Consider the following 14,410-nt stretch of genomic DNA (forward strand, 5'->3'; position numbering starts at 1 on the left):
GCAAGTAGATAAATAGGTACCACTCCGGCGGGAAGGTAAACGGTGTTTCCATGCGCTGCTCTGGTTCGCCAGAAGCGGCTTAGTCATGCTGGCCACATGACCTGGAAGCTGTATGCCGGTTTCCTCGGCCAATAAAGCGAGATGAGCCCTGCAACCCCAGAGTCAGCCATGACTGGACCTAATGGTCAGGGGTCCCTTTACCTTTACGTACTAAATGCAGCCAACAGAGCCAAATACTATTGTTGCTAACAGTTCTAGTAGGGTGTGGTGTGTGATTTTAAGCACAAAAGTGATGTGTGCTTAATCATTTCCCTTCCAGATACTTTCCTATGCCAAATCAAACACATACCAAATTGGTTTTCATTCCCCTCTTCAGTTCAAGATGCATATTTGTGACTAGCCTTAAATATTGTTGCACATAAAATTGTAGAAGGTGCATGAAGATTTATTGAACCAAGTTAAGCATTCAATATCTGAGCACGTTTCAAGCTGTAAAGTTCTTCTTCAGGGAAAAATTATTTGGCAAGTGTAGCTACATAAAAACATTCATTAAGCGTAACTCTTTTAAATTCAAGCAGTCCACTCTGATATATGAATCAGAAGATAGTTTCCTGGGCCAATCAATGCACTTTTGAAAATAATTTTGGGGTACTGAATGGGTGACTTTTTTTTAGGACATGGATTCTCTGATGTTGTTAACAATGGATCATTAAGTCCAGGGAAACAGTAAATGCAAGTATTACACACTTTGAATGCAAGGCACTGCAAATCTGAGCTTGGAATACTAGTAATTGGCCTAAAGGACGTCTAATATTTCTCTTCCTTCAGAAAAGTTATGTTCTATTTCTGCCTCATTTTGCATTTTTTTAAAGTCAACATGTATTTCATGTGCATTTTTGCTAATACACTTTTGAAAGCAATTTTATCTAATGTAATGCATTTTTTTAACATTATGTTTACAAATATACAGACTTCCCCATGAACTTTCCCCTAATGTATATGTTTTTTTAGTATTAATTTTTTGGTTGGAGGACAGTATTAAAAATTCAGAGAATGCAAATTTCAAATGATATTTGAGGTTTGCTTTGTGTTTTGATTCAGGAAGTGTGAATTGGGTAAGCTTGCTTTAAAATGTGAAATGAAATAATATCTTTCCAAGTTCTAGGAATGACAACATTGTTTTTTGGGCCAAAGTGGATGAAATTTATAGGCACAAGAGCCCCATGAGACAATTGATTTAAGTCTGCCAAATTGCAGACAAATTAGTCCATGGGCTTTGCGTGAAGGCAGTAAGACATACTCATTTCCCTCAAGAGGGTTGCCTCTTGCTCTTTCTTACCTTAAATAATTAGGAGGTTGCCAAGTGGTTTGTGTTCTTTCTTGTGAATTTAAAAAATAATAATTTTATCTTCACACTGATTCTTTCCTTTTGGGTCCTTATGTCCTCTGATAGGTTTTCAAAATGTTGCCTGAACAGTTCTGGTGTTGTTAAAAGAGCAATGTATGATTTATTTATTTTTAAAATGAAGCTTTCTAAAAATCTCCAGTACTGTGTTTTAACAAACAACAATAAAGAACTTTTCAATGCTCCTCAGGCCAGCTTCATTTCGTGCAAAGCCCATGGACCAGAGAAACAAAGAAATGGGGGAGGGGGACACCAAAGGATGCATAAAATGACAGAAATGGCAGAGTGGCATGAGGCTTTGTGAGGGCCTTGATTTGAGTCGGGTGTTTATTGATATCATGTTTGGGAGGGAGAGAGAGACTCCCAAATCACCCAAATCTGCATCATTGTTTGGGCTCCACGCAGCCCACCCCCCTTCTACTGCATAAATGCCCATGTTCAGATAGGACAGTTCTAAACCAGATGGACCAGCAGCTTTCTATGTTCACCCTGAAGATTTTTAATTTTTTTTGAAAGGGAGAATATAAATTTCTTAAATTATATTTTATAGTATTGCAACATATCCAACTAAAAGTTTTTTTTTAATACTGTATTTAGTTGTTTATTTTGTCTATGTGTATGTTGATAATATACAAGTATTTGTATGACTGAATTTAATCCATGGTGTTATAATAATAGTGAGGAAATAAAAATATAAATGGATCATATTGATAAACTCAGTTATTGAGTAATGCAAATAAGCAAATGGCTCCATCTTCTATATTTGTTTTCCAAATTTGCACTGCTACTGTGGTGCAATATTTCAAATGAATTACTGCTTTGCTAAGATAGCATAAACATCCCTTGAGTAAATAAGACAAGGGCATTTTTCTTTTTGATGTGTAGATGCACTCAAAGCAAAAACTGATGAACAGGGACTTGCAGTAGTTAATGATCCTTTCCTATAAAGCTACTACGTGTGTTCTTTGGCTGTAGAAATGTAAATGCTTCTCTATTATGATAAAGTAAGTATTAAAAGCTCTTAGGAAACACATATTTCCTGATCTGATTCAGTGCTCAGTACAGCCATATGATGTGTATGTTTGATTGGTATGGGTGGTTAAGTTAGGCTTTGACCACTATCATGTGATACTGCAATAGTAAGCACAATCTTACCTTGCTGGCCAACATATTCTCTAAAAGAGTGGCTAGCAAACTAAGCCAATTTATCCATCTGTGAAATATTTCAAGGTCAACACTTTATTGGCTACAAGATTTCTAGCTAAAAAGACTGAGGACGACAGTTTGGTAATGTTTGCTTACTGAGCGTGAAATGAAATTTAACAGTATGGCATGCCTACATTTGTAAATTTATTGTGGTTGTTTAGACTTCTTAGAAAATGAAATGTCAAACAGTCATCCTTAGCTTCCAAAAAGCATTGTGTTGTAAACCCCTACAGCTCAGCTTATTCTTTTTACCAATATGAGATTATTTCCTCTTCACTAGAGTTTTTCTCATTTAAGGCTACTATTGTAGAAAATCATGTTTAAAACTGAAACATGGCAACCAGGTTGTTGACTAAGATCCTGATATTCCAGCATCAATATCTAAATATTTATGGACACAAACAATACCTACTTAATTTCAGACACTATTATTTTATCATGAATCTTATGATCTAAACAGAATGCAAAAAAACCCCAACCCATTTGTAGCTCTCTCAGTTGGGCAGTGAAGCTTGAAAAGTTGGTTTGTGTTTACCTTAAGCATTTACAAACAAGTGCAAGTAAGAAGTTTATCTCTATGCAAGGGCCCTATTTCTGAGGTATCCTAATTCAGGATTTATAAGCACTTGGAGCTAACACCTTGGGGACACACACACAGAGAGAGAGAGCGCTTTTATTAATGCTCAGGGTCACTGATGCGCGCTTAAGACTAAACCAGTAGGCATATAAAATTACAGATCAACTGATTCCTGGATGAGAGTTGACACTGGCACTTCACTTCTGCAACTGTAAATTGTAACATTGCAATGATTCACACTAAGGCTGCACACCAGGAAACTGGTTGAAGCACTCTCTACAAACCAGGATTGTAAGCTAGAATAAAATTGTATTTTGCAGTCATAGTTTGTGGAGTGCTCTTAAACAACAGTTCCTAAGTAAGACGTTAGGAGAAACTCATTTAGCAATCCAGGGAGTCTCTCTGCAGTTGGGTGCTTGAGAGGAGTAAGGCAGGAAGGAGAAGGAACCACTTGTGCTTATTGCACATTCTCACTGCAGCAAACCATGGTTTGTTAGACTAGAAATGTAACACATGAACTGAGCTGCTATGTGGCAGCCTGTGTTTCTTAAATTATATAATATAATAATTCACCATTTATACCCCGCCCATCTGGCTGAGCCTCCCCAGCCAAATTGTAAGTCATCTCATATTTCTTTCAATATCAGAAAAAAGTAATTGATATTGAGATTTCATAATACAGTATACAAATTTATTTAATACATTAAAAAAGAGTATTAACGAACCTCAATACTTTAGTTTGGTGACATCTGTTTGCTTGCAGGTGACATATAGTAATAGTCACTAAGCCGAAAGCTTCATTAATAGTGCCATGAATCCTTGCAAGTCCTCACAACTCTAAATTTACTCTAGCACATGCCTGACATTACAGACTGTACTATTAAATTGGTTTCTGGTAGAATTGTGCTTTCAGAGTACGTTCTATATATTTCTGCTCAGAAGTAAGTCCTATTAAGTTCAGGGGGACTTACTGCCAAGTAAGCATGTATAGAATTTCAGGGGCGTAGCCAGTGTTAATCATATTCAGAGCAGACCCATTGAAATAAATGGATATGACTAAGTTTGGGTCATTAAGTTCAGTGGGTCTGCTGTGAGAAAAGCTTGGCCCCCTCAGTTTCAAGCATCTAATTGGCAAGTCACATCTATATAGGCAAAAATGGCCATGGTGGTAATCCTGGTTTCTAAGAGTGGTTTATAAATATAGCAGAGGTTGTCGTCTGTGGAAAGCGATAAAGCCTTCTAGTGAAAATCATTTTCTCTCCCCCTCCCCAACTTCAGGGGAAGATAGCTCAACAGATCAAAAGCAACAAAATGTTTCATTTGACACGGTTATGTTTTAAGAATATCCAAAAAAGAATCACCCTTTTTTGCTTCCATACAGTATTGTTTTCATTGCTTGCCCCTGGTCCCACCCAGCGCACATGCGTTCACACACACACACACACACACACACACACAAGCTCCTACTTGTAAGGAAGAAAAAGATCTTTATTCATACAACTGACACTCCAGTATAGGCAGCAGGCACAGTGTCCAGGAGTCATGATTCAGGACTTTAGGAGCAAGGCAAGAAGTTCAGAACTGGATGGAAATGGCAAAGATGTCCCAACAAGCTTCGCTGCTCTTCCTGCCAAGCTTTTAAAAAATGAGGCATGGTGCGCTCACTTGTGGGACTTGTGGGAATGCTAAGATTGGAAGTGCACACTCTGTGGGGTGTATGTGTTAGGATATTTCCGTTCCACCTTAAAAGGGAGCGGGCTTTGTGAGTCACAGAGTCTGCGCATTTCCTGTTCACAGGATGTTTATGTTTCCTATTGCGTTCGTTTCTCTCTGTGTCTGGAGACACTGAAGCAGGCAGTCATGTTTTTCTTTGTTCTGATCAACGCTGAATAAAACTTGTAAATAATGCTCTCCTGCGTGCAACTTCTACTGTGCATTATCTGCTGATAAGAGCATGCACCAGCCCTGGTATGTGGCAAGCCATTTTCTGGAGCTCGTGTCGCTAATTGCTGATACTGCATGTCTACGGGAGATCGATGGACGCACCGGAGGCGACGTGAGGCCATGATGGACTTTGTCTCCCTGGCAGTATCCCAACATATCCCAACAGTATGTGTGGGGGGTCTGGTTCCATCTGTGAAGGGGGAACCTGCTTCTAGATGACAAGACTGCATCCTTCTATTCCAACTCTGGTTCAGACACTACCATCTCTTGTTTAGCCTCCCCCTGGGGTGACCAAATTCTCCTCCAGCCTTCACTGAGGCTTCCTGCTCCACAGGAAGGTCACAGGGAAAATCTAGCATCCCTTTCTGCCCGAGATCCTCTCTGCCCCCAACCAAAGTCCCAACATTTCAACCCTCTTTCCTGTTTCTTCCAACATAAATAACTTTTCAACACACACACACACACACACACACACACACTATTTAAACAGGGTGCCCCACCTATGTTATTGTTATTCTGTAATTGGGATTGCTACTGTTGTATTGGACAATGGACGGTTTGCAGTGCCTGAGCTGAACAACATCCTTGGCAGCTGCTGGTGCTGGCATGAAGACTCTTAATGCAATTGCAGCAATCTGCATGACCTAGCTAGTTGTGTGGAACAGCCACCATTTGAAGGGTGTTTCAAGCAACTTCCAGGTGAGAGCTGTAATATTGCTGATGGGATGGTAGATACAGTAGATGCTCGACGTTGCGACGTTGAGAACGTGATCCGCGCGGGATGCATGTTCGCAACTCGCAGCGTTCGCAACCTGCAGCAGTGCGTCTGCGCATGCACGGGTTGCGATTCGGCGCTTCTGCACATGCACAAAGCGTGATTTAGTGCTTCTGCGCATGCGCAACTGCCGAAACCCGGAAGTAACCCGTTCCGGTACTTCCGGGTTTCGGCGGTCCGTAACCCAAAAAAATGCAACCTGAAGCGGCTGTAACCCGAGGTATGACTGTATAAAACTTTCCATCTGCAACAGCAGTTGGGCAATGGAAAAAGATTACTGAAAAAATTGTGGTATTGATTTTTTTTTCTTAAGGGAGACAGTGGATGGATGGCTGTCAAGAATTGTTTGTGACCCATAAATCCTTTCACTGTATAAAAAATTGGTTCAGATGGCCTTGGAGGTCAGACTTATCTCTTAACACGCTGAGAAATACTACAGTGTGAGAAATGGGTATGATGCAATGGCTTTCAATGGACTGTGCTATCTGGTTGATGACTGAGGTTGTCAGAACAGAGTAATAATATGCATTTACATATATTTGGATGTTTCTTTGCCTTTCTGGGGTTTTTCAGCAATCATTACTTTTTAAACTTCTTTTCATTGTAGAACTTGCAAGGATAAGAAAAGTCTTAATTCCAGTGCATTTATTTCGTAATTAGTAGGATGGAAATAATTAGTGGAAAGTTTAAGTACTTCCAGTGTGAGTTAATAAACTTTAGATCCTTGCTTTGTTATTCATCTGAAGCTTCAGAAAAGCCGAGGCACTTGCAGTGCACTAAGAATATGGGTATATATTTGTCCTTTTTATCACTAACCAGAACTTACTTGTTTGAGCTCGCTGGCAGTAAAATCCTTCTGTTCATCATTGTTATCTTCATGCAGCAATAACTGGAAGAAGCTTTATGACTACAGACTGCTTTTGGCTTTCGGGAAGCTTTTTGGGCTTTATCCAGTGCTTTAACTTTGGTCCTATAGTTCTCTTAAACTTCTTGATATTCTCTATACTAAACAGAGTATAATATTTCCAAAAAAAACCCCAACACAAAAAAACTTTCCTCTAGAGGTAATGTCTGCAATAGAAACTGAATTTTCACTTGGATTTTTGAGGATATTATCATTACATAATATCTATTAAATTTCTGTATCATTCTTCAACCGAGGATCACAGGGTGGTTTTCAGTATTAAAACACAAACAAAAATACCGCAATAACAAACAAAAGCAGAAACCCTCTCACACAGTTTAAAAGGCCATAGGTATTATTATTTATTAGATTTAAGAAGAATTGCTTAGTTGCTCCAGCAAGGCACTGGTTAACTTTGCCTCACAGGGACACTGAGGAGAAGCAGTTCTATCTGGTGAGCCATGCAAGGGCAATAAAGCTTTAAATCAACTTAATATATTGTTGGACCTCATGTTTCAGAAGACTAATATGCTAATAATTGCCAGTAATGTATTGTGAGGAAGACTGAAATTCACTTACCACATGGATGGCTCAGTTTCAAGAACCCATCTGACTTATATTCTAGCACTACAGTGTTACCTCAGGTTACATACGCTTCAGGTTACAGTCTCCGCTAACCCAGAAATATTACCTCAGGTTAAGAACATTGCTTCAGGATGAGAACAGAAATCGTGCTCCGGCGGTGCGGCAGCAGCAGCAGCAGCAGCGGGAGGCCCCATTAGCTAAAGTGGTGCTTCAGAGGAGGGCAACCAAAATGGTCAAAGGCCTGGAAACGATGCCTTATGAGGAACGGCTAAGGGAGCTGGGCATGTTTAGCCTGGAGTAGAGGAGGTTAAGGGGTGATATGATAGCCATGTTCAAATATATAAAAGGATGTCACATAGAGGAGGGAGAAAGGTTGTTTTCTGCTGCTCCAGAGAAGCGGACACGGAGCAATGGATCCAAACTACAAGAAAGAAGATTCCACCTAAACATTAGGAAGAACTTCCTGACAGTAAGAGCTGTTCGACAGTGGAATTTGCTGCCAAGGAGTGTGGTGGAGTCTCCTACTTTGGAGGTCTTTAAGCAGAGGCTTGACAACCATATGTCAGGAGTGCTCTGATGGTGTTTCCTGCTTGGCAGGGGGTTGGACTCGATGGCCCTTGTGGTCTATTCCAACTCTATGATTCTATGATTCTAGGTTAAGAACAGTTTCAGGTTAAGAACAGACCTCCAGTACGAATTAAGTTCTTAACCTGAGTTACCACTGTACATAGTATCATAGAATTCTAGAGTTGGAAGGTACCCTGAGAGCTCCCCTGTGATGCAAGAATCTCAACTAGATCATACACGACTGGTGGCCATCCAACCTCAGCTTCAAAACCTCCAAGGCAGAAGAGTCTACTGCCTCTTTGGGGAGTCTCTTCCCTTGTCGAACAGCTCTTACTTTCAGAAAGTTCTTCCTGATATTTAGCCGGAATCTTCTTTCTTGTAACTTGAATCCATTTGTTCGGGTTCTAGCCTCCAGAGCAGGAGAAAACAAGCTTGCTCCAACTTCCATGCGGCAGCCCTTATCTGAGAAATAGGTGTAGGGCCACGCAGAAACACCCTGGCTCACCTGTTCACACATATATTTAACACTTGGGACCCCAAATGAGCCCTATAGACCTGGACTTCCCCTTTCTAGGCCCCGGGCCTAGACAAAAGGCAGGCCTGATGGCAGATACAGAAGGAGCCTACTCAAAAGGAAGAGGTGCCAAGTGAAACTTGTAGCCCAGCTGAAGATCAGTAAAGGGTGGATCTGTTTGTACTAGCATAAAACCTCTCAGCCTCTTTCTATTTTAGTGTGATCTTTTGCTTTTAATGATCCCACATCCTCTTATTTAGCTCCTGTTTGGTAACTATGTAATTAAGTAACCCCACCACCCTGTTCCGTGACAGAAATATATGTTAGCATGAGTAACTGAAGGGAGTAGTTACAGGATCCACTGATCAAATCTTGCAATGGAATTAAAATATTTAATTGAACGGACTGCAAGGCATGTAATAAAAATATTGGATACTGGATACTACGGTAGAATATAAGTGAGGACTCAATAATTATATGGTCTGCATCAGAATATGTCTAACTTGTTGTTTGATATTGCATTTAAATGGTTTCACTTCAGGCTCCTCTGCCTTATGAGCAGATATTTTCTAAACATATAATGTTGCAACTGTCACATCTCTTTGACTTAGAGCATGTATAATTGGCTGTGGTTTACTCTTTCTAGCTTCCATCCTTTCGCAAAAGAACTTATGCTGCAGAAACCATGTGTGGTGTTCACAAAATGTCATGCAGATCATTAGACATCTAATTAGCTTTCATTCTTCACACTAAACATTGTGTAGAGATGATCTCCTGGGAGTCCATAAATTTATTTTATGTTTTCAGACTTGAATTATTCTCCTTGTTCTCTGTTACCCTGAAATATGTTTCAAAACATATTTAATAGTATAAATAGTTGCTGTCGTACATCATGCGTGAATAATGGATTTCTTTTCCTTTCTTTACACTGCTGGCCCAACAGAGCAAAAAAATTTGCTCATGAGACACCAATAGAATCAAGGGGTTAAAATTACACATGCATCTTTTAAAAAGAGGAAGATAAGTCCTTGATATGATTGTAGACAATAAAACAAAGTATTTCACCTCACACAGCATGGCTGACATGATGGCATTCAAAATGCAATTTTGCTATGACTTTCAAGCATTTATCTGAAAGGGCCAGCCCCTTATTTACATGTTTAATATAAATACATATGCCTCTGCACCACAGTTGGCCTCATGGCCTTCAGCCAATCAAAGCATCTCTTGGAATAGAGAGGGAAACATGGTGACAGGAGATATGGGCCGGGTTTTAGGACCAAAACAAAAATGGATGAGTTGGGAAGGTGATTTCCTGGAAAAAGAACATTGAACATTGAAGGACTGGCAATGTGAATTATGCATGCTATGCAGTGGGATGGAATGATCTATCAATTTTGGTTCTCTCCATTTCTAAATTCAGTTATTCACATCTTGCAGCAATTTGCATTTATTTTTTAATTTCATGAAAATTCATCAGAATTTAAGTGTGAATTTGTATTAATAAACACACACACACACACACACACAAGTTTTGAGTATAATAATAATAATAATAATAATAATAATAATAATAATAATAATAATTTTTTATTTGTACCCCGCCCATCTGGCTGGGTTTCCCCAGCCACTCTGGGCGGCTTCCACAAATACCAAAAATACACCACTAATATGTCATACATTAAAAACTTCCCTGAACAGGGCTGCCTTAAGATGTCTTCTGAATGTCAGGTAGTTGTTTATCTCTTTGACATCTGATGGGAGGGTGTTCCACAGGGCGGGCGCCACTACCGAGAAGGCCCTCTGCCTGGTTCCCTGTAGCTTTGCTTCTCGCAATGAGGGAACCGCCAGAAGGCCCTCGGAGCTGGACCTCAGCGTCCAGGCAGAACGATGGGGGTGGAGACACTCCTTCAGGTATACTGGACTGAGGCCGTTTAGGGCTTTAAAGGTCAACAGCAACACTTTGAATTGTAACATACACATTTTGCAAACAATTTCCCCTGATATAATGCATTTTTGTATGCTATGTTCACTAATAGCTTCATTTTATGCATTATTTCCCTTAATACGTGCATTTTTGTAAACACTGGATGGTTGGAGAACTGTATTGCAAAATTCGGAACAGTATGAATTTCAAGGGATAGCTATGTTTCGGTTCCCATATTATTTCAGAAACTGTGAATTGGATGAATTTGGCACCAAACATGAACAGAATCCAGCTTTTCCTCTATTCCTAGCTATGCACTGCAGTATAAATGACTTTAGGTATGCAGCTTTCATACTAAAGAATATGCAGTGATACCTGTATACCTTACAGTCATCTGCCATCAATAGATAAATCAACCAAGTATCTTTGACCAAGCTGCAGAGTCTCGTTCCCTCTCTTGCCTCTGCCATTGATTTTGCCTGCACAGTACTGTATAATAAGGATGTACAGCAGCTTGTGAGCATGAAATCTGTTGGCAGCAGGTGATGTTTCCAGGGTTGTATAGGGAGGTTGGGGCCTGGCAGACCCAGCAGCTGAGGAACATATGAAGGCATCTTCTACTTGATTGGTTCATCTAGCCCAGATGCTGATGAGCAGTGACTCTCCAGCCTTTCAGGCAGGAGTCTCTCCCAGTCCCAGCCCTGCCAGGAGATGCCAGGAATTGAACCAGAAACCTTTTGCACATAAAGCATGTGTTCTACCACTGAGCTACAGCCCAGCACGCTGCCTTTCAGCTTGCTTACCATCAGGTCCAATATATATTTCAGTATGCTGATATGTCCAGAACACTCTTAATGGCATGAGAAAGTTAATGTGGGCTGGAGTTGCAAGTCAGGCCCTGACCTGTGGTTCCATCCAAGACCTATGGGTTAGTGAGGACTCTCTCTATACATGTAGGCTGACCAGGGAAGAGGCTCTCACCATGACATTAATGCCCTTTGCCTTTTGATGCACCCAGGTCCTGCACAGGTTCTATTTATACGAAACATGGCTTCCAAGCAAGCTTGAGTTACGAATTTCTTTTTAGCAAGTTAAAACAATTCTTTCAGGTTAGAAGAGAGTTTGGAGTTTGGATTTGATACCCCGCTTTATCACTACCCTAAGGAGTCTCAAAGCGGCCAACAATCTTCTTTCCCTTCCTCCCCCACAATAAACACTCTGTGAGATGAGTGGGGCTGAGAGACTTTAGAGAAGTGTGACTGGCCCAAGGTCACCCAGCAGCTGCATGTGGAGGAGCGAAGACGCGAACCCTGTTCGCCTGATTACGAGATTACCGCTCTTAACCACTACACCACACTGGCTCTTAGGAAGATTCCATCCTATGTTGCCGTATAAGGAGTAGCAGTGATGGGGAAAGATGCTAGTAAGATGTGACAGCAAGTGATACCCAAGTGAAGGCTTGAATATCCTGTTACAGATTCTGGGTTGAGCTCTGGAACTGAAAGCAAGATCCTGGGGTGATCCTTTTTGAGCTCTGGCTCAAATTCAGCACTCAAATAGTAATGGATGAGGAGGAGCTGGTCAGTTCAGAGTGCTGGCTTTATGTGCTGGGGTTTCCCAGAAATGATGAATCAGTGAAGGGCTCCTTTACTGTAAATTAACGCCTAGCTGAGTTCACTGTCCAGTTTTAGAATGATGCTATAATTTTATTTTAACAGGAAGTCTAAGCAATTTCCACATAATGCGAGGACAGCCATTTTTTTTTAGTTCTAAGATAAGGTGATAATTTGGTTGATACATGGCGATGACCAGTGTGACAGGGCAGAGTGCAGTGAAATGGCTTCCAGTGCTGACCAGTGACCAAGGGAGAAGTGTATACTATATTGGTGGTTGTTGCTGATATGCAGGGGTAGTGTGGATACTGCTAAGGAATGGCCAGGAGAACTTTGTGTGACCCAACAATGTTTGCCCATGCCTGTGTATTGCTTGCACAATATTTCCTGAACTGAAGTATGCTATACTCTGCTGCCTTTCAGTGACCACCAATACAGATCTGGAGCCCTCAGCCCAGTGGTCAGTGCTCTGTATCAGTGACCGTGCAGTGCACTCACTTCCCACCTTGTTTCCACTTCTGATATACTAATTGCATTCCAGTCTTACATCGCAAACTGATACTTCCTGGTGATAAAGGATCCCCCCCACTCCAATTTTGCTGGAGTAGAGAGGGTTGCAAAATCATTTCTGGCAAATGTTATTCTGATTGGACTTAAATCAACATGCCTTAGGTTTTTTTTTGTTTTTGCTGTAAAAGAGGCTTTGATTTTGTTAGAAATTCCTTTCTTATCTTAGCAAATGCTTGTGGAATGGCATTCAAGCAGAACACATTGATAATTCTTTCAAGCTCTGAAAGTAGGTTTAAAGAAGAACACACACAGCTCACGTGTTTTCTTAAGTTTGAAAACTCACCCAAAATTTTTTAGGATGCCTGGTTTAAAACAGTGAGGCATATGCTGTGTTTATGATATAGCTTCCTTTGTTTGTTCGCTTGATATAAGTATGCTTTGCTTAATCTGTGAGGAGTCTTTCTATGTATTGCAATATTTAGTTCGCATAATGATTGAAATATATCAATGCCCAATGGGTAAATGTGTCATATAGAAGCAGCTGCCAAGGTTTCTCCCCGCTGCTCCAATTAACACATTCAGTACACGCTTGCCAGTGAGTGGTCTGTGTATATGGATTAAACCACTTTTCTGTTTGTTCAGGCTGCATTGTATGGTATTCAGAAACGATGTGTTCCTTGTTAATTGTTCTGCAAACCAAAGAAGAGAAGACAAGAGAGAAAAATCACATGACATTTGAAGGTGTGCAACTGCAAATAATAAGGTAGTAAATATTAGGTTGCAGAAAACCTCTTCTACTTTCAGATGTGGTTCAGTCCATTGAGTAACGTTTATCTCCGCCCCTCTGTCCCCTCTTCAAATGATGGAGACACAGAATAGTGAAATTCTAGTGCTGGGATTCCTCTTGCTGTCAGGCAGATCTTTTGAACTTTGTTCCGTTTATTTATTAGAGCGTGTTTGACACGAAGAGCATACCTTTTCAGCTGATGGTTTTCTCTTTATAAATATTTGTTTTCAGACTGAAATGGTCTCTTCGGTTCTTTCTGTTCAGATCTGGCAAAGGTAAAGCAGCGAGTGTCCTTTATTGTCAGAGCTTAAACTGATTTTTGAATGGTGCCAAGCTGGCTGGTCAAAGGGGCCAGTTCTCCTGTATTTGCTGCTCATTCATGCTCAGGCTGCTTTTTGTGAAGTGCAGCTGTTGGCCAAAACCAACAAAGGGTACACAGACCTGATATTGTGGGCTGCTGAATGAGATGGAGCGTTTCTTGGGCTTTGTCAAGCAGATAAGAAGATCGAGGAGAAGAAAAGGCAAAAAGTACCGGCCAGAGGAGGATTATCATGAGGGTTATGAGGATGTCTATTATTACGCCTCGGAACACTTTCCAAGTAAGCACTGTATAAATGTATTTTCTGTTGCTGTGACAAATGTCCACTATTGCATTTAGGCACGAAATGCTAATGCAGACCAGAATACTACTGTATTTCACGCAGGTATTAAAGCATTTCAGAAACACTGTTGATTTCTGCATAGATGTACCGGCAGATTTTTATTTTTTAAAAAAAGCTCTTATGATCTTGTAGGATGAAAGAAAGGCAGGGTTCAAAGCCATGGTTAATATTTCAGGTGCAGTTAATTGATTTCTGTTGTTGCAAGCCTTTTATTAAAGCACTTTAAGCTGTAAACTGATATTGCAGACCTTTTCTAATAGTGCACGTGTACAGTATGTCTGCATCTCTCTCTCTCTCTCTCTCTCTTTTGATGTGTGTGTATTTTCAATATATATTATGTGTGTGTCTGCGCGCGCACACACACACACATACATACACACCCCAGCAATTTTAAAGTACCATTTATGGTAGTTGCACTCATGCATAAATTTAGA

The 14,410-nt window shown here is 40.5% G+C and overlaps 1 protein-coding gene and 1 long non-coding RNA gene across 18 annotated transcripts in view; one reads left to right on the forward strand and one right to left on the reverse strand.

The window, feature by feature from the left end:
* GRIP1 (glutamate receptor interacting protein 1) overlaps positions 1-14,410 on the forward strand; it is a 344,378-nt gene that overhangs the window by 90,908 nt on the left and 239,060 nt on the right. For 8 of the 17 annotated variants that reach the window (XM_083463362.1, XM_083463378.1, XM_083463376.1 and 5 more), the window contains exon 1: positions 13,371-13,913. The exons of 4 other annotated variants lie outside the window; for them this stretch is intronic. In XM_083463362.1, coding sequence (XP_083319488.1) covers positions 13,781-13,913 — 133 coding nt within the window. In that variant the 5' untranslated portion in view covers positions 13,371-13,780. Of the gene's footprint in view, positions 1-13,307; positions 13,914-14,410 lie in introns of those variants that run through there. 5 more of the 17 variants (XM_083463377.1, XM_083463379.1, XM_083463382.1 and 2 more) reach the window with 5 other exon arrangements.
* The window catches only part of LOC310687961, a 41,356-nt gene continuing 39,881 nt past the window's right edge, over positions 12,936-14,410 (reverse strand). Inside the window, exon 5 of the long non-coding RNA XR_014516682.1 lies at positions 12,936-13,216. This is a non-coding gene — a long non-coding RNA (uncharacterized lncRNA). The remainder of the gene's footprint in view (positions 13,217-14,410) is intronic.

This window comes from Podarcis liolepis (genome assembly GCF_965112155.1).
Source record: "Podarcis liolepis genome assembly, chromosome: 10".
NCBI classification, from domain to species: domain Eukaryota; kingdom Metazoa; phylum Chordata; class Lepidosauria; order Squamata; family Lacertidae; genus Podarcis; species Podarcis liolepis.